Here is an 18,470-nt window from a genome sequence, read left to right as displayed (position 1 = left end):
TGGAGGAGGAGAGGCGTTCGGGGGCTCCGGGTTGGTGGAGGGAGGGTTTGTTGCCTGTTAAGTTTGAGAGGTCCGCTTCAGGCAGCAGACTCATAAACCTACAGTGGGAGTTTATTCAGCTGCACCGCCGGACGGCGTGATTTATCTAAATCAGAGGAGCTCCCTGAGCCCGACGCAAGAGACGAGAGTCACTGTCACGCTGTAATTCATCTCTGGTGTCGTCCACCGGAGCGTGCACACACATAAACACACACACACACGTGCACCAAGCAAACACACACGCATGAAGAAATAGAAGAAAAAATAGACGACGGGTGCAGAGTTTCTGCAAAAACTTCACGCTAAAAATGACACGTCTCAGAAATTCTGTGTTTCTGGATAATCTCACTCTGTGCTGCACGTGTAAAATCTAATTTATTCCCTCCTCCGAGACGCTTTATGAGTGTGTACACAGTTTATGAGTGAGTTTGTGCTGCAGCGCGCCAGAAAAGCTGCACACCTCGTTAATGGCGCTGATATCATGAGCAGCTGCAGCCGCCACGAAAAACAAAGTGTGAGAGTCGGGAGAGTGTGAGCGACGTCACGGCCGGCTCGGCTCCTCCGACGTGCACGGGTAAAAACGCCGAAGCCGCGATTTAAACCTGTCGGAATCACAGCTTCATATCAGGTGATGATAGACGACAAGACTTTTTCCCCTTCTGGAATCAGATATGCAGACATTAGATGGTTCCTGAAAATACATAAAAATGCATTCTCATGTTCAGAATCCAGACTTAAGAGACAAAAGTGTCCCCGCGAGCTGTGCTGGCCTCTGTGGGACGACTCCCCACCGGGCGCACCCTGCAGCCCGGCGCCGCACCGCGACATGCTTCAAAGATCCGGCATTGTGCGCGCCCAGCGGACACCCAGGAAAATATCTGAATATCACACAACTCTCCTCCGCAGAGCGGTGGCTGACAAAGCTTTGAGGCGGGATGCAAAGAGGGAAATATTTATGGTTCTCGTGTGGTCCGGGCTGCGACTGCTGGAGCTCGCGACCACAGCAAACAACCTCTGAGGACTCAGAGAGACACTCGGCCGACCTGCAGGCCGTTAAACGATGAGAACGTTGGTCATTCTCACAGTTTTTTGAGCTGGAGATGAAAAGCTGAGGCTTGGCTGGCAGCCAGATGATGGAGAGAGTGTTTTTTTTCATGAAGGTGAACTGCAGATTTTTAAATAAGGAACTGATCAATAGTCTGATTGATTACAGATTTTGTTTGTGGGAAAAGTTTGACTAAAACTCAAGAACAGAAGGACCTCTTTACAAACCTGAACCCGGAGTGTGAATCAAATCCAGTCTAGAAGCATCAGAGTGAGCGAATGAATCCAGAAAAGGTGCATTTTTCAACCACTGAATCAGCTAAAACTAATTATCATCACATTGTTTGAACATTTTCAGCCTCGAGCGTTCACACACAGCTGTAAACTTTCATAAGACGAAAACGACGCCGCGGTGAGTCAGACCGAGAGTCCCATATCTGGATGGTTTTTTAAAAGGTGTCCGCTTGACGTTCTTTTATTAAAACTCAGAGGTGCCTTGATCACAGCAACACGATGCCCTGTGGGCAGCGTGCGGCGCTTCTCCCCTGCCTCAGCTCGTCTCCGTGACCCCGGACTCACCTCCTCCCTCCCTCCCTTGTCTCCTCTCTCGCTCCTTCAGATCAAAAACCTTGATCGAGGAGCCGCGTTAGACGTGATCTCACCCTCGACGCAGGATCGGGTTCACAGACGGAAGACTGAAGGAATGTGGCGACAGTTCATGCTGATGCTGCGCAGCGAAGCTACAGGATATTTACTAATTATAAGATCTGAATCTAGTCTGAAAGCGTGAGACAGACAGTCTAAAACAGACACAAACCAGGTTTAAACAAGTTAAAATCACAAGAATAAACCAGAGATGGAAAAACTAAGTTGAAGCCGCTTCAGCAAATGTATTATTAAATCAAATTTCAGTCTAAAACAAAGTCCAAACAGTTTCTTAAACAGAGTCTACAGGAGGTTAAAACAAGAGCGACGCTCAGCTTTAACAACAACACAGCCAGTTCAGAATCCAAACAAGCTAAAGAACACAACGACTTCAAAATCAGTCCAGCGCAGAAACCAAATCAGAGTCTGCATGATGCTGTTTTTCCTCTGAGCTCTCAAACGTTCCCATGCTCTGTCCTCCTCCTCGCAGCCCCGCAGGTCTGACCAGCAGTCCCGTCATCTCCGACATCTCCCTGATCCGCCTGTCGCCGGCCGCCGTGGCCACCGGCGACTCCCCGTTCAGCCCGCCCCACCCGTACGTCAACCCCCACATGGAGCACTACCTGCGCTCGGTGCACGGCAGCCCCACGCTGTCCATGATCTCCGCCGCCCGGGGACTCAGCCCGGCAGACCGTGAGTACAGACGAGGGTCCGGTTTAAAGACTGATCGATCCCTTAACTGGTATTTCTCCACTTCTGAGAAAACGCCTGGTTTTCATGTCAGACTGCAGCCGAGCTGAAGCGAGTTTACGATTCAGACGGTTCAGAAAGCTGGTGGTATTATTGTACGTTTAAGTCGGCGAATGGACTTGAAACAGATCTCAGTGCAAAAGGGAGCAGGTAATTGAATGAAGTGATTGCCGGCGGTCTCTCGGCCAGGGAGGGAACCTTGACCCGGGCTCCCGGGTGTTTTCTTACGGCAAAGAGATCCTAAAAATCCAATTGTGTGCAAATTGATAAAAGAAAAACAGCCGAGGCAAATAGTTGTGCGCCCCCTCAGCAGGCCTCCGCGTTTCCCAGGACGTGATGACAACTCTTTCTTCAGCGCAGGATTACAATAACAGATTGGAGCGCGGCGGCCAGACTGAGTATAAATCTTCTTTTACAGTCTGTCATTGGTAATGTGGCAGTGCTTTTAAAGTTAAATAAGCAGCGGCACGTCAGATCGGGCCGCGATAAAGCCGTACGGGAGAAAAAGGAATGAGCAGAGAATGCAAATAAGCCTGTTTAAAGACCAAGGTTGTGCTTTCAAAAGGAAGGTTTCTGTGTTTGCTGGGTTACCTCTGCTTTCCCTTCACACGACAAGACTTCTGGAGTCAACGTTTCTCTGTGATTTCATTAGTTCCAAAAGAACCTTTTTGAGTTTGGGCCTTTTTTTTTTCCTCCTCTTACTTGGTCTCTGGCTTTCGTTGACCTCCGTCCTCCACATTGAGAAGATTTCAACCTTCGGAGGGGAAATTAGTTTAACTATGAAGTCAGCACGAGCGCCGCGGCTGCTTTTTCTTACCTCAACGTGTCCAAATGTTTCCTGAAAGATCAATTAGGGAACAAGGACGGAAGGAGGGGGCGCGTTTCGTTTATAGAACCAATATGAGCAAGTGAGCAGCTCGGTTTGTCTCCAGACAACAGATTTGAGAAAAATTTTACCCCAAAATTTAAATGAAATGAACTTGTGTGTCATCATTTTACATTTTAACGATAAAATTCTTTTTGTGTTTCGACCGCCTTTAAACCCTCTGAAGCTCAACTCTACAAGACAAAAGAGTTTTCCGCATTCAGGAGGAAAATAAAAGGAGCAAATCAAACCTTTTCAGCTCGGAGGGATATTTACTCTCCGCTATTTCTGGAAGAGACCAAATCCTCCGGAGCCGTTTTTGTTGTGAGTGTGAGGAGTTTGTGGTGGGAGGCTGGGATCACCTACACGGGCCGCTGCACATCAGCGACCCCGCCCCGCCGGCCCCCGCCGGCCCCCCGGCCCATTCAGAGACGGGCTCAGCGTGAGGAGGTAGACACACCAGGAATTCACCCTCTCCCCTCCTCTCTCCGAGTCCCACCACAACTCACAACGTTCCCCCAGATCAGATCAATTTTAGACTCAACAGCTCGTTAAAATGAGCAGCAAGTGCAATCAGGAGGCAACAACACCACGAAACTACATTAAAAGCTGTAAATTCCACTGAAAACAAACCACTGCGACGCAATTTACAGGAATAAAAGGACGAAACAGATAATAAATGTCTAAAATCAACTCCAACCACTGACTCTGCCTCCACCCACAGTGGCCCACGAGCATTTGAAGGAGCGCGGGCTGTTCGGGCTTCCTCCTCCTCCGCCCGGCGCCAGCCCGGCCGAGTACTACCACCTCATGGCGAGCCACCGGAGTCCGTACGGAGAGCTGCTCATGCAGGGGGCCGCCGGCGCCGCCGCCGCCGCGGGGGCTCACCTGTCCGACTACATCACGCCCATCGATGGTGAGTCGTCTCACGTTCCTGTTTTTGTTTTTGATTCATGTGTTGTCGTGACTCGACTGGCTGAAAACACAACAGAAGTCCAGTTTTCCAGCGACTCTGATGGAGCAGAGTGAAGCTTCCGCCCGGCCGTGCGTCCAGGTGGAGGATGAAACCAGGATCAAGGCGGAGGTGTATAAATAAAACAGCCCTGTATACATTTTTCATGTCAAACGGCTTCAAACGGCGGAGGGAACCGAGGGTGCTGAGGGTGTCGGCCACGCTCGTGCCGTATTTCTCCTCGCCGAGCCTCCACCGGCACTTTTCCATAAACACGGAGGACTTATGGTGCCGCTGTGACATTTCCATCAGGTCGCAGCAGGTAGAGTCGATGCAACCGACGCGGACTTTGATCCCGCGCTTTGTTCGGCGCCTTAAAAGGGTCGCCGTGTCTGAAGGGGGGAGACTGATGGAGGAAGGGAACGGGCGGTGACGAACGCCAGAGACGGGAAACGTCGTCCGCCTGGGTCTCTGCTAAACCTCGAGCTCTCCCGGCTGACGGGACGTTTCCTCTGTGGGGCGACTCCATCGTGGGAGACTGTCGGCCGGCGCGATTTCAATGTGAAGTCACACAAAAAAAACCCAAAAAGTCCAAGTGAAACATAAAGTTGTGAGCTAATTAGCAGAGTCCAGGTGTGTCTGAGCGGCGCTGACCCTCACGGAGAGCAGCGGATGAACCCGAACCCGCGGTCGGCCGGCGTGAAGCCGCTTCCCGCGGAGCGAGCGGACACGCCGCGCCGTTGTGAATGAGCCCGCTGTGTTGTGGTGTCGCGCGCCAAACGCCGGCGGGCCGCCAGCCGGCCTCGCTAAAGCTGTCATGACGGAGTCTGCAGCCGCGCCGAGCGCTGCGCCGGCCGCCGCGCCAAGACAAACGGAAAGGGCCTTTGGCTCGGTCCCGACGCGGAGTCGCGGAGAAGCTATTCACCGAGGCTGTGAAGAGGCGGGGCTCCACCTGCCAGGCGCCCGAGGCCGTTCAGACCGCCGCACAAGAGCCTTCAAGTAGAGGGGAAAAAGTTCATTTCAGTGAGCGCCGCTGTTTCCCAAAGTGCTGATTGACTGGGATTGTTTTTTTTTTATGCATACTCATTTTTTCCAAAGTGCTTCAAAGCCACGTCTGACAGCCGTTCAGAGGTCAGAAAGGCTCTGATGAGGTTCTCAAATTGTCTCCGTCTTCCCAGAGATCAGCTCACGCTGTCTCCTCCTCTCCCCCCCTCCGTCCAGCCCTCCCGCCGCCGCCGCCGCCGATATAAATCATCATGGAGGAGCTGGGGGAGGCGGGGGGAGGCGGGGGGAGGCTGACGGAGCGGGGGAGGGCGGAGCCCGGCGTTTCCATTGGTCCATTTATCAGGGGAAGTGGCACATTAATAAACACATCTCCCCAGAGGTGAGAGGAAGTAACAGAGACGAATACGTCTGCCAGTCCTGAACGTCCGGGCAGCCGCGGCGATCATCAGCGGGAGGAAGGAGGGCGCTCCTCACCTCCTCCGCCTCCACCTACACCAGCTACAGCTCACCTTTAGCTGGTTAAGTGTCGAAATTAGCATCGCATGAGCGCCGCAAACGCTAATGTGTCTGGTAATAAACCTCATTCAGAATCCTTAAGTCCCAGGATGAAGACATCCCTCCTCCTCCTCCTCCTCCTCCCCCTCAAGTCTCAGAGCGCCGCTTTCCAAACAGCTAACATATGTTGGAGATTAGACGCGGCGGACATGCTGAGAAACCAGCCGTCATTAAGGGCGGCGGTGAGAACAAACAAAGCAGAATTAATTGTGGTTGCAGGGAAAAAAAAAAGCTTTAAAAAAACACATCGGACAACAACTACTGTGCTGATAAACCTTAAAAGATGCCTCCAAGATGAGTTTAGGAACGAACAGAAAAGCTTATTTTCTTCATTCTACACAAAATAACATCGATTTGAATGAATAGAAAGAGCATCAAGGGGTAAACTATAAACATTTTAATATAAATAGTTCAAGAAGTGATTTAGTAATTTAGTTTCTTTCCCATCATGTCATGACTGACAGGCTGCAGCACGTGTGTTTTTCATTACATAACTACACAAATATCCACAAATCTTTAAGAAGATGAGACAGATACTGAAGTTATTTTGACAAAAAAGGACTGAAACATGCTTCTCTTACCATGAAGCCTGCAGATCTGGAACAACAGGGGATCAGATTTATGTAAAAAATATGAAATGAATCCGATAAAGTGAGTTTTGACCTGTGATCACCACGGCCTACGTCTGTCCCACCTTTCATCCTGAATCAGGAACCGTCACAGTGTTTAGTTTTCAGAGCCTGTAGAGGAGTTTACGTCTGAATTTACACGCCGGGGCTGCAATCGATCAGAGCGCTCTGCATACGTTTCCACGCGGTTGAAATCAATTCCCGGTAAATTGGCCTCATTTAGCACGCTGAAGCGCGGCCCAGACGCTGTGATGTTTATCTGGACTGATTACAGAGAGTTATTGTGGGGAGATTGATTGGTTATGTCTGAATCTTAACGAGGCGGCCACATGTGGACAGATGTTGGAGCCTACGAGGTTTCTGAGTGTTCTCCTCTCGTCACACAGAAGACACGGGCAGCAATAAGTGAAAATACCATAAATTAAAGTCACACAACTAAAAAACTTCTATATATTTTGACCAGAAATTCTCTTTTCTCTGCTTTTATCGTGTTTTTTCCCTGCATGCATTAAATACAAAACCCAGCCGTGTTTAGCTTTGTGAGGCTGATTCTGCTGATGTGAACAAACTGAAGATGTAAAAGTCAGTTTACTGCAGTGTCCATAAAGCTCTCGGAAATGAAGGAAGGCGAGGGAGGGTTCGGACTTTTAAATCGAGAGTCAAGCAACAACGGCTAAACCCTTCCAAATCTGTGTCACTGGGACGAGTTTTCCCAGGATGTAGGTCGCTCCGCTGCCGCGCTGAGCCTCCCGTTTACGACCCCACCTCTCCCCGCAGTGTCGCGCTTCTCCAGCCCCAGACTGACGCCGCGGCTCAGCAGGAAGCGGGCGCTGTCCATCTCGCCGCTGTCCGACGCCAGCATCGACCTGCAGACCATGATCCGCACCTCGCCCAACTCGCTGGTGGCGTACATCAACAACTCGCGCTCCAGCTCGGCCGCCAGCAGCTCGTACGGACACCTGTCGGTGGGAGGACTCAGGTCAGTCCACAGACACGAAACAGAGAATCTCTGCTTCCTTCGTAACTTCAGTTCAGGATGTTCGTTTCTTTTGTTTAACCTCACCACTCATCTCCTCTTCTGTCAAGGTGTGTTCAGGCCACAACGAGGAAATAATATAAAGAGGAGGATCATTTTGAAGAAAAAAAAATCAAACTTAATTAAAAGCATTTTATCTCAAATTTCTCAATTTTTTACATTATTCTCAAATTTTCACTTTGTTCCTTTGTTCTCAAACATTGTACTACAGTTTTTACCCTCAAATCGGAAGCCAAAAGTATTCATACTCTCTATTCCCAGATGTTCTTTTTTCATTCAGTAATTTTAGAAATGTATTTGAGTATTAAAGGGTGAAAGTTTTATATTCAATATAACTAATGAGTTAAATAAAATAAATCAAATAAGGACAATCAAGGCAGTAAAACAAGGCTGTAAATGAACAATGTATTGAGAAAGCAATCAGAAAAAAATGCTCATACGCTAGTTTTTTTTTTTTTGTTTTTTTTTTTGCATAGTCCAAACCAATAAGGAGTCAAGTCACATCTGTGAAACTGATCAATCAAAAACATCAGAATCATGACTGAACTAGGACATACCATCTACATATCGGTATGTTAAAAGCTGACTTTATCGACACAGATATTTGTTGCATCCCTCAAAGAAACTAAAGTTACAAGGTGAAACAGTTTAAAGCCAAATAAGCACGATCGCTAATCATCAATAATCCTTTCAACTCTTTCAGAGACGCTTTAAATACCTCAAGACGATCACACTGAGTGTGAATAAGAAGTTCAGATCTTTACATGTAGGAGGGAAAAGTTAAGACTCCACAGTAAAGAAACGCAGTCACCTGAAAAATCTCCTCAAACTCCATCTGACTGGACTTTTATTGTGAAGGTGCTTGATGTTTTTTGTGTCCCCCGCCGGTCTCTGCAGCCCCTCCTTCCCCTTCCCTCACCCCATCAACCCCGTGGCCTACCAGCAGCTCCTCTCCCAGCAGCGAGGCCTCAGCGCCTTCGGACACACGCCGCCGCTCATCCAGGCCCCGCCCACTTTCCCCGGACGCCAGTCGGGCCTCGGCCTGTCGTCTCTGCCCGCTGCGGTCCACGGCGGCGACCTGACGTCCAAGGTGAAGCAGAATGCCGAGCATCACCCGAGTTGGCCCCGCCGAGCTGAACTTTTATTTGTGTGTCGGATTTTACTGAGGATCTGCGCTCTTTAATCTGTCAAGCCGTCGCCGTGTGGAGGAAATCCCCCTCCTTGCAGAAACAAACGCTGAGACCAAACTTTGAGTCACTGGGCTCCGGTTTCCAGCTCCGCACTCGGCCGCAGCTGGAACTCCGTGTGCACGACTCGGGTTTCTCCCCCCCGACACGTCGCATAAACCAAATCAAACCAAACAGATCGTCTTCCTTCCGTCTCTCGCCGCACGTCTGATCGCAGAAAGTCCAGTGAAATCTGGGTTTCCAAATATTGTAGTTAGTTTCGAAAACGGCCAGAAACGGACTAACACGGCGAGACGGTAACATGAGTATTTCCTCTCTTCAGAACCACGGCGGCGACCCGGCCGTCAGCAGCACCGTCGACCCCCTGATCACCAAGAGGTCAAAGGTCAAGGCCGAGGCGGACGGACTGCGGCCGTCGACTCCGTGTTCACCGGTGAGACAGACGACCTTCCGGTTCCACCAACAGTGTTTCAATGACAGGGAACAGTGTTTTACGCTGCAGTTAACCGGACTGGGCCTTCCTCCAGTGAGGCAGTGTGTCGCCGCCGCTCTCTTCCTCTTCCTGTGCGTCCTGCTCCGCGGCGTGAATCTCAGCCTCTGTTGACCCCGTGTTATTAAAGCCATCTGGGATGTAGAAAAACTCCAGCAGATAAGAGCTTTGCATGCCGCCCGCCCACCCCCCCCCCCTTGCTCCTCCCCTCCTCCCCGGCCACTGTAAACTGTGCCACGGCACTTCATTTTCATGAAATATTGGCCGGGCTTTATTGTCATGTGAGGAGCCTTTTCCTCCAGCTTTTGACAAATTTGCGCCTCCTCTCCGATCGCGAGGCAGGTTGGGGCTTGATGCATGGGGACGGCGGAGCGCGCAGTCGTCTTGGGGCCACCAGAATTGATGAAGATAGCGTGCGTGGGGCACAGACAAACATGCTGCAGTCAGCACGTTGTGTGTCAGTGTGTAGCGCTCTAGGAGTGTGTGTGTGTGTGTGAGAGAGAGAGAGGGAGAGAGAGAGAGAGAGAGAGAGAGATGAGACCAGTGTGTATCCGTTTCCGTGCACGCGCTCGCATTGTGATTTCAATTGTAGACATTTTACTTTACAATATGAGGGCAACATATTTTTTGGGAGGTAAAATTCAACAGATACATTAAAAAAAATAACAGCTTTTGGAAAGAAACACTAATTTTAAAGTTGTAAGCTTTTTCAGTAGTTTGGAAACTTTAAAAGGACAAAGACAAAAAAACAAACAAATGGCGCCTTTTTATTATCTATATGTTTAACAACAATTAAATAACATTTGAAAGTGTTTTTGAAAAGTTCAGATATTTTTTGACTAGAAGAAACTCGGACAATTTTTATCTTTACATAGATCAGTTTCGAAACTTGGTTTTGTCCTGTTTCAGTCAACATTTACACCCATTTCAGGCTAAGTTTGGACCTGTTTCTAAGCTTGGTTTTATCTTGTTTGAGACTAAAGTTAGACTTTTTTTTACACTAAGTTTATACCTGCTTGAAACCAACTTTGGACCCATTTCGAAACTTAGCTTTGTCCTGTTTCAGACAAAGTTAAGTAATAGATTCTTTTGTAATTCCTCTTCATTTTTGTACAGTTTCTGGGAGCTTTCTTGTCAGCTTTGACGTGGGTTGGGGGAGAGACACTTTTGGAAAAACAAGCACATTTTCATATTTTGAAAAGTCTGGTAATTCATAAAAAGTGGGGAAGTGAGAGGGACAGTGTTGGGTAAGTGTTTGGTCATGAAAACGGGTGCTGAGGCAAGATGAGGAGGAGAAGACATTGAACAAGGAAAAGGAACATATAAATGTCCTTTTTCTCCAAAATTATCACGTGGTAACCAAACCACAAGGATGCGAGAGAATAATAAAAAGTCAGGCTGGAATGGAAATGGGGTTCTAATTATTTACATCCTCTCTTAACCTGTGAAACCACTCACATTTTGTTAAAAAAGATACTCTAACATATTTCCATGTTTTTTAGGTGCTGAAATGTACTGAAAGGGCATCACACGCAAGGCTGAAAGTGTTTGATTCTCTGGGGTTCGGTTCGTTTGGGTTCACGCTGCTAAATTACAAGGGCCACTGAGGCCGTCAGCACAAGTCCTGCGAGTGTTTGAGGTGGAGGTTGTCAAAACAAGTGTGATCCTTGTAACTTCAGTGGTGCGTGCTGGACTTTACCATCTGTAATTTAACGTCTGTCGTTACTGTATCAGGTAAAACATTCAAACGGCCAGCTGACACTAAACTGTTCCACGTGTGTGCCGACGCGCCCGCGGAGTCTCTTCTTAAGATTCGGCTTTTATAACGATTGCTCGGTGTAACGCGACGCTTGACTCTCGACGCAGAACCATCTGCTGGACCTGAAGGACGACGCGGACCGGGACGAGTGCAAACAGGAGCCGGAGGCCGTTTACGAGACCAACTGCCACTGGGAGGGCTGCAGCAAGGAATACGAAACACAGGAGCAGCTGGTCCATGTGAGTGCGGGGGTCAAACGTCAGGCTGGGTCTGCGGTGGATGTGGTTTGAATGTTTGGTTCTGGGAGTCCTGATCTCAGAGGGGATTCACACTGAAATCTGTGGAAGTGCTCAGATGATGCAGCCTTTTAGTTTACTGGAGGTTTGTTGTGGCAACAAGTGTGCACCAAACAACGAATGCAGCCTACTTTCCACACAAAGTATTCAGACATCCAGAAATCCAGCATCTCTGTTGAAAAAAACTCCAGTGACCCCGACTTCTGGGCTGGCGCTCTTTTCCTTCGCGGCCGTCCCTCTGCTGGACAATTTGACCCCCAAAATCTTCCCCAATTTCAGGTTTTCCTTTCACAATGAGCAGAGTCGCGGTTAAAAGGGTCTTAAGCATTCCTGACTGGCAGTGAAGCAAAGAGAAACGAGGCAGCGGCGGGGTGAGGGGGGATTAGCGGGGCTGCGAGGAGGAGGACCTGCCGTCCATCATTCGTTAAACTCCGAGCGGAGACTGTTTACAGACCCTTAACGCTGCTATGTGTGGCGTCCTCAGACATGATTCTGCAGCTTTGATGTGATTCCTGTAAACAAATGAGAGCGCAGCGGAGATGACGGTCGGCCATATTGTTGCAGCGCTATTGTTTTCTAACTAATTGAGACCACATTTCTCATAAACTCAGTGACTTCCTCTCCTCTTCCTGGCACAGTTACACCCAGTATCGCTTTAGATTTGGAGGGTAAACAAGAAGTGAATCAATTTACCAATCAGACTTATCGTGGGTTGTTTTTTATTTGTTTTTGTCGTTCTTGATATGACTTTATTCTTGATGTTGTTGATGCTGATGATGCCACAAAAGTGGGTGGTAGAAATTTACATCTTGTCTTCAAAAATTAAGATTTACTCAAATCAAATGACTTGTGGAAAGTAATTTAAATTCTAATGCCCGCGACCTAACGAATAAATTCAAGTGTAAAAGGAGCTTCTGTACATTTTATTGTGAAAATACTGAGCAAGAGTTTTTCCAACAGAGGAAAAATGCACGATTTGTGGGAGAAAAATATTTGGATTCCTCTCTGAAAGTGCCTTTTCATTCGCGCAAAATCCTAATTAGAGGGAGTGTAGCACTTTCCTCCGCTGCGGCCGTCCTCCGAGACTCACACTGATAAGATGGATTCACACAGAAACATCCGGCCGAGAACAACATGAGAGCCTCTTAGTGGACAACTCGTTTCAGTGTGTGTGTGTGTGTGTGTGTGTGTGTGTGTGTGTGTGTGTCTCACAGCACATCAATAACGACCACATCCACGGAGAGAAGAAGGAGTTCGTGTGCCGCTGGGAGGACTGTTCGCGGGAGCAGAAGCCTTTCAAAGCTCAGTACATGCTGGTGGTTCACATGCGCCGACACACCGGGGAGAAGCCACACAAGTGCACGGTGGGTAACGGATGGCGCTGCTGCGCCCCCGACGGGGCCCCCGAGGGCGGCTTCACATCCACATCACAGAGCGTGTAGATTTAACACACAGACCCACGGGACGGATTATTTAGGAAAAAAAAAAGAAAGAAAGAAGGAGGCTTCAGATGTTTAATTCAAACGACATCGTTCTGACTTATCAGTGTTTTAATTAGGAGCTTTTTAAAAAAACCAGTCAGAAACATCTCTGGTTTTCATTGAGATTAATGTCGGTGATCCCCTGAACGAAGGCACATTATCAAAAAACAAACTATGTTCAGTTTCTGGATGTTTTGTCACCTTTTCCTCAGAAAGTTGGAGAGTTTTGCCTCTGAGTAATCACTGCAATTAACTGAACATCTGCGAGACGTGGAGTTGTTTCTGAAAACTTCGAACCAAACTTTTTGCTCATTCACAGCATGAAACTCAGTAAAACTTTAAAAACTGAGTTTGTGGTCTGCATAAACTATAAAATTGTTTCTAATCTACACCGAATTCACTGGTATAGCCAAACACAAAGTGATTAACATTTGATCGCACCAACATTTATTGTTTTTCATATTGTTAGTATTTCATCTAAAAAGCAAAAACAACTCAAATCGAGTGTTCCTCCTCAGTTTGAGGGCTGCTCGAAGGCCTATTCCCGCCTGGAGAACCTGAAAACACATCTACGTTCGCACACTGGGGAGAAACCGTACGTCTGTGAGCACGAAGGATGCAACAAAGCCTTCTCCAACGCCTCGGACCGAGCCAAGCACCAAAACCGGACGCACTCCAACGAGGTACTCGGGGCTCCAGAGCGCACAAAGAGCTACGGACGTAATGTTTACACAGTTAAAACATCAGTTTAAAACTTGTCTCTTCAGAAACCGTATGTGTGTAAGATCCCCGGCTGCACCAAGCGCTACACCGACCCCAGCTCGCTCAGGAAGCACGTCAAGACGGTCCACGGACCCGAGGCCCACGTCACCAAGAAGCAGCGCGGCGACGCGCCGCCCAGGCCGCCGGCGCCCCGGGAGAACGGCGAGAACGAGACGGGAGCCAGAGAGAGGCTCCAACGCGACGACAAGCTGTCGGACGGCGGCTCGCTGAGAGGGGTGGAGGACTACCTGCACGTCAAGTCCATCAAGACGGAGAACTCTGTGGTGAGACGGCAGGCGGGGATCGTCGCGCCGCGACGCTTCACAGCTTCACTATTCAGGAAAACAGTAGAACCATCAATGCTAATCAGCTCTCCTGCCCCATCACAGCTCTTCACAACCACAGTTTTCACACCATTAATCCAGCACGTCCCCGATTACTAACTTTTCTGCTTGATAATCCTTATTTCTCCTGTCTTTCTGTTTTCTGACTTTCCTTTTGGACAGACTTTGCTGAGGTGAGCTCACATGTGAAATATTATCCACCGCTTTAACTTTGTTTCATTTCACATCGTCATCATCCATTATTTAAAAAAAACCCAACAATTTAAAATGATGTTAAGACCATTCAAACCACAGGATGACTTTAGGAATTGCCGTGAAATATAGGCATCCGTAATCGGGGGATAACCCGAGCCTGAACCGCTGAAAAGGGCAGGTTATGAATGCATGAAGTAAATAAAGCTGAAGTCAGAAGGGGGACAAACGCTGCATGGGCTGGTTTGTATAAACTCAGAGCTTCGGATTCACAGAAAATGTTCCTTAAGCCCTTTTTTCCAAAGAGGAAATGCGATCGCATCTCGTGATGATTGCGAGCAGCCTTTCATCCTGCCCATTTCTAATTCACAGACGGACTAAGACGGTCTGTAATCTGCAGCGCGCCCCCACCTCTTCAACCCCCACTCCCCCAAAAACACTCATTATTCACAATTAGGCTGGGGGAGGATAAAAGAGGCTCTGATTCACTGTTTTACATGCCATGTTAACCACCACTCCACTTTTGTTCTGTTTTTGAAAAACAAACTGGTTTTGGGACAAATAGTTGTGTCTTTTTTGTTTATCTTATGCCCCTCCCTCTCTGCGTCCTCCACCCCCATCCTCTCCGCCCTGCAGATGTATCAGTCCAGCCCTGGCGGTCAATCATCATGTAGCAGCGAACCATCACCACTTGGCAGTGCCACCAACAATGACAGTGGAGTAGAGATGGCGGCGCACAGCGGGGGCAGCCTGGGGGACCTCAGCGCCCTGGACGACCCGCCGCTCGCCGAGTCCCTGGGCTTCGAAGAATCTGCGGGCGGGGTCGCGGCGGTGGGCCTCCGCTTCAGGAAGCAGCTCAGCACCAGCCAGCGCCTGGAGCATCTGAAGAAGGAGAAGCTGAAGACTGTGAGGGACTCCTGTCGGTGGGCCAACAACCCAACGCCTGCGGTCCTCGGCACCAAGCTCCCACCCATATCAGCGAGTGGTGAGTGCGGCTGGAGACCGGATGGTTCTGAATGCTGTCATTATTTTAGTTTAAAATTCTTCATTTGGTCCAGCAGCTTGCTCCAAACTTTGTCTGCTGGAGGGCAAAAACTATATTTTTTCTAGATGAATCCCACTTTGATGACTCCAACAGTCACTGACTAAATAACTGGATAAAAAAAATAAATAAATAAATGAATAAAATAACCAGGACTGTAGATCTGTAGAAGCATCTCAGTCTTTCTCTTGTTTCTTCCCAGGGTCCCTCCTGGAGAGTCAGAGTATGGGTGGGGGGCCGCTGTCCTTCCCCGGTTCTGGATTGGGTGAACTGAGCACCGGGAACATGACCCTGTTGGAGAACCTCTCCGAGCGGCGCGACAGCACCTGCAGCACGTTGAGCTCAGTCTACACCCTCAGCCGCCGCTCCTCGGGCATCTCGCCCGGCTTCTCCAGCCGCCGCTCCAGCCAGACCTCGCAGTTTGGCGCCAATCGGCCCAACAACGTCAGCTCCGCCGACTCCTACGACCCCATCTCGGTGGACATCTCCCGGCGCTCCAGCCAGACCAGCCAGTGTGGGGGGAGCGGAGGAGGACCGGGGGGTTGTGGGGGAGGCGGCTTCCCGAGCCCGCTGAGCCTGACCCCGGCCCAGCACTACCGCCTCAAGGCTAAATACGCCGCCGCCACTGGGGGCGCTCCGCCGACTCCGCTTCCGTACATGGACCACATGTTTCTCAAGGCCCACTCAGGTCTGTACGGAGACGCCCAGGGGGGGCCCAAGCAATACAGCAGCTGCAACACACGGAGCCTGATGCCCCACGAGGTCCCGTCGCACATACCGCGCCGAGCCAGCGACCCCGTACGGCAGGCGGCGGCGGATTCTCCCAACCAGCCGCAGATGCAGCGCTACAACAGCATGGGCGCTCTGGGTTCAGGACTAGCCATGCAGCCCCGTCCGCCTCCCGGATCAGACCGCCGACGCCTGTCCCAGCAAGGCTGCCTGCGTCCGGACGGCGGCCTCAGCCGCTACCCGTACAGCCTGCGACCGCCCAGCATTTTAGAGAACTCCACCATGGAATCGATGAACGGCTTCCCTGACAACAGAGACGCAGCCGACAGAACGACAGCCGCTCAACAGGACTTCCCAGGATCCTCCGCTCTGCAGCAGCAGATGTGTTATCACAGAAAGACTCACCTCCTGGCCAACGCGAGCCCGGGGCGGCAACCACAGATGAATCAGCCTGTACCGAGCAGCAGCACGGCCAGTGCTCAGTGGAATAAAGTGACTCCAGGAGTTCTAGATCCCGCCCAGGACTACAGCAAGCTGCCGCAGAGAGGAAACCTTGCTGTCCTCCAGCAAAGCCACAACTTCGGACCCGTTTGCCACAATCTGAGCCACCAGCAGGCGACTCAAGGCGTCACGAACACGATGCAGCAGAGATGCGTCCAGCTGACTTCTGACTGCTTCCAGTCAACAAACCTTAACGAAGCCTTGAGCACTCAGTGCAGGTTCGACGACGGCAGCGATCCCAACGGAAACGCCGCTTATGCAGCTTGTAGCAGCACCGGAGCGGCGAGCGGGAGCACGCTCAGCCCCGGCTGCAAACAGGAGCCGGTCGACATGGACGTCGTCGACATGCATTTCGCCAACGTTGAGTTTCAGCCAGTTGAAGTCAAGGTTGAAAACTGTGACGGATTAGTTGCAATTTCAGATCAGCAGAACTGCAACACGACCTCCCAGAATCCCGCAAATCAGAACTGTCTGCTGCCGAGACCCCCCGCAGAGCCAAACCCCATCAGCAGACTCAGCTCAGCCCTAAAACTGATGCAGCAAACTCGACACCCGAGCAACACCGGCTCAGACGCTGCTGGTGAGTTATCTCCCAGCAGGAGTGTCGGCCTTTTCTGCAGCAGCAGCGGCGCTGACGACAACGCCATGTATTACACAGGACAGATTCAGCTGTTTGGACCCAGTGGAAACATGGCTGCTCATAGTTCTCCCGTGGTCACTTTGCCTCCTTTTGACAGCGGCGCGGCGCTTCGCGGTTCGGGGGAAAGCTGCGCGGTGAGGGCCGGGGACTCTGACGCAGCACTGGAGCCTGCACAGATAGACTTCGAGAGCATGCTGGATGACGGGGATCGCTCCAGCCTGGTGTCGGGGACGCTGAGTCCCGGTCTGCTCCAGAGCTTGTCCCAGAGCTCCTCGCGGCTCACCACCCCCAGGAACTCGGTCACGTTGCCTCCGGTGCCAGCCGGGACGGGGAACATGGCCATCGGGGACATGAGCTCACTGCTGACGGCGCTGGCAGAGGAAAGCAAGTTCCTCGACTTAATGTCTTCGCCACATGTGGCAGAAAACCTCTGATAGAAACGGCTCTGCAGACATTCTGAACTCCACGTGCACGGCAAAAATTCCACCACAGACTTGTGTGATTGTGTGCCGACAGACCCCGCAGATCCGTTTCTTCAAGTCGGCTTTGTTGATTATTTAAAATGGTCATTTTCTATCATGTCTGAAAAGCCATAATTGAGTTTCTTCTGCCTAAGGCAGCAAATGTAACATAAACAACAGAGTTCTTTCAGTCACTGTACAGCTCAGCGGTGTGATCAGTTTACTAAGTGCCTGCCTCAGCCCAGATCACACGCATACTGTGCATTTCTCTATATTTAAAATGTGCCGATGCAGCTGGCTGATCATGTGACGCCTGTGTGTTTGGAATGTTCTGGTTTGAAGCGTCACAGAAGTTTACTCTCACTGTCTCCAGTGGCCACTGTTAAGATGAACCGTGACGCCTCACACCCCTTTCTGACTGGAAACCGGACGTTCAGACCCAGATTAACATCTAATGTCTGTGGAGAGAATCGGGCTTTTTCCTTTTATACATTTTTTTTTCCAGCAGTTTGCTGCGCTGGCTGTATGTAAATATCATTTGTACATTTTTAAGAAATACAATATTGATTTCAATTTTTTTAAAAGGTTGTTTCTGGTGTCCTTTGTGCAGTAAATTAAAAGAGGAAGCTGCCGCAGTGCCAGTGAGCCTTAAACTGCAGATTACAGTTCATTTGTATCAAACATTCATCAGGAAAGGTCATGCTGGAGTCAAAGTTTGATTTTGTGACTGAATATGAATAGAATGAAATAAACAATGAGGCCACTTATTTGATAAAGTGAATTATGTTTCACAAGGCCTTTAAAACCGATATAAATGGCTGGAACTCGACCTGAAAAACCCGCTGCTGGGTGTAAACAGTTCCTCCAATCATCACAGTCACATTAGCAGTGAGGAAGTGGCTGAAAACACGCCGATCATGTGATCAGCAGCGACGTTTGTGTGTCAGATCCAGCCTGAACCGGACCCGCTGCGTTCTCCAGCACGCGCCGCCGTCTCCTCGCTCTCAGTAAATATTATTATTCATCAGTCCGTCCCTTGATCGCTGCCTGTCGGAGGAGCAGTGTT

At 49.9% G+C, this 18,470-nt stretch overlaps 1 protein-coding gene across 1 annotated transcript in view; it reads left to right on the top strand.

Annotated features, from left to right (window-relative positions):
• The window catches only part of LOC115383824 (zinc finger protein GLI2-like), a 47,858-nt gene extending 29,955 nt beyond the window's left edge, over positions 1-17,903 (top strand). Inside the window, exons 4-14 of the mRNA XM_030086016.1 lie at positions 2,219-2,421; positions 4,068-4,259; positions 7,262-7,463; positions 8,418-8,610; positions 9,030-9,140; positions 11,064-11,195; positions 12,467-12,616; positions 13,252-13,416; positions 13,501-13,779; positions 14,668-15,016; positions 15,276-17,903. Of these exons, the coding sequence (XP_029941876.1) occupies positions 2,219-2,421; positions 4,068-4,259; positions 7,262-7,463; positions 8,418-8,610; positions 9,030-9,140; positions 11,064-11,195; positions 12,467-12,616; positions 13,252-13,416; positions 13,501-13,779; positions 14,668-15,016; positions 15,276-17,377 (4,078 nt within the window). The 3' untranslated portion in view covers positions 17,378-17,903. The remainder of the gene's footprint in view (positions 1-2,218; positions 2,422-4,067; positions 4,260-7,261; positions 7,464-8,417; positions 8,611-9,029; positions 9,141-11,063; positions 11,196-12,466; positions 12,617-13,251; positions 13,417-13,500; positions 13,780-14,667; positions 15,017-15,275) is intronic.
• Positions 17,904-18,470: the final 567 nt, after the last annotated feature.

Source organism: Salarias fasciatus, assembly GCF_902148845.1.
Source record: "Salarias fasciatus chromosome 23 unlocalized genomic scaffold, fSalaFa1.1 super_scaffold_20, whole genome shotgun sequence".
Classification (NCBI taxonomy): domain Eukaryota; kingdom Metazoa; phylum Chordata; class Actinopteri; order Blenniiformes; family Blenniidae; genus Salarias; species Salarias fasciatus.
Note: the sequence above shows the minus strand (reverse complement) of the source record. Positions and strands in the feature narration are given on the sequence as shown.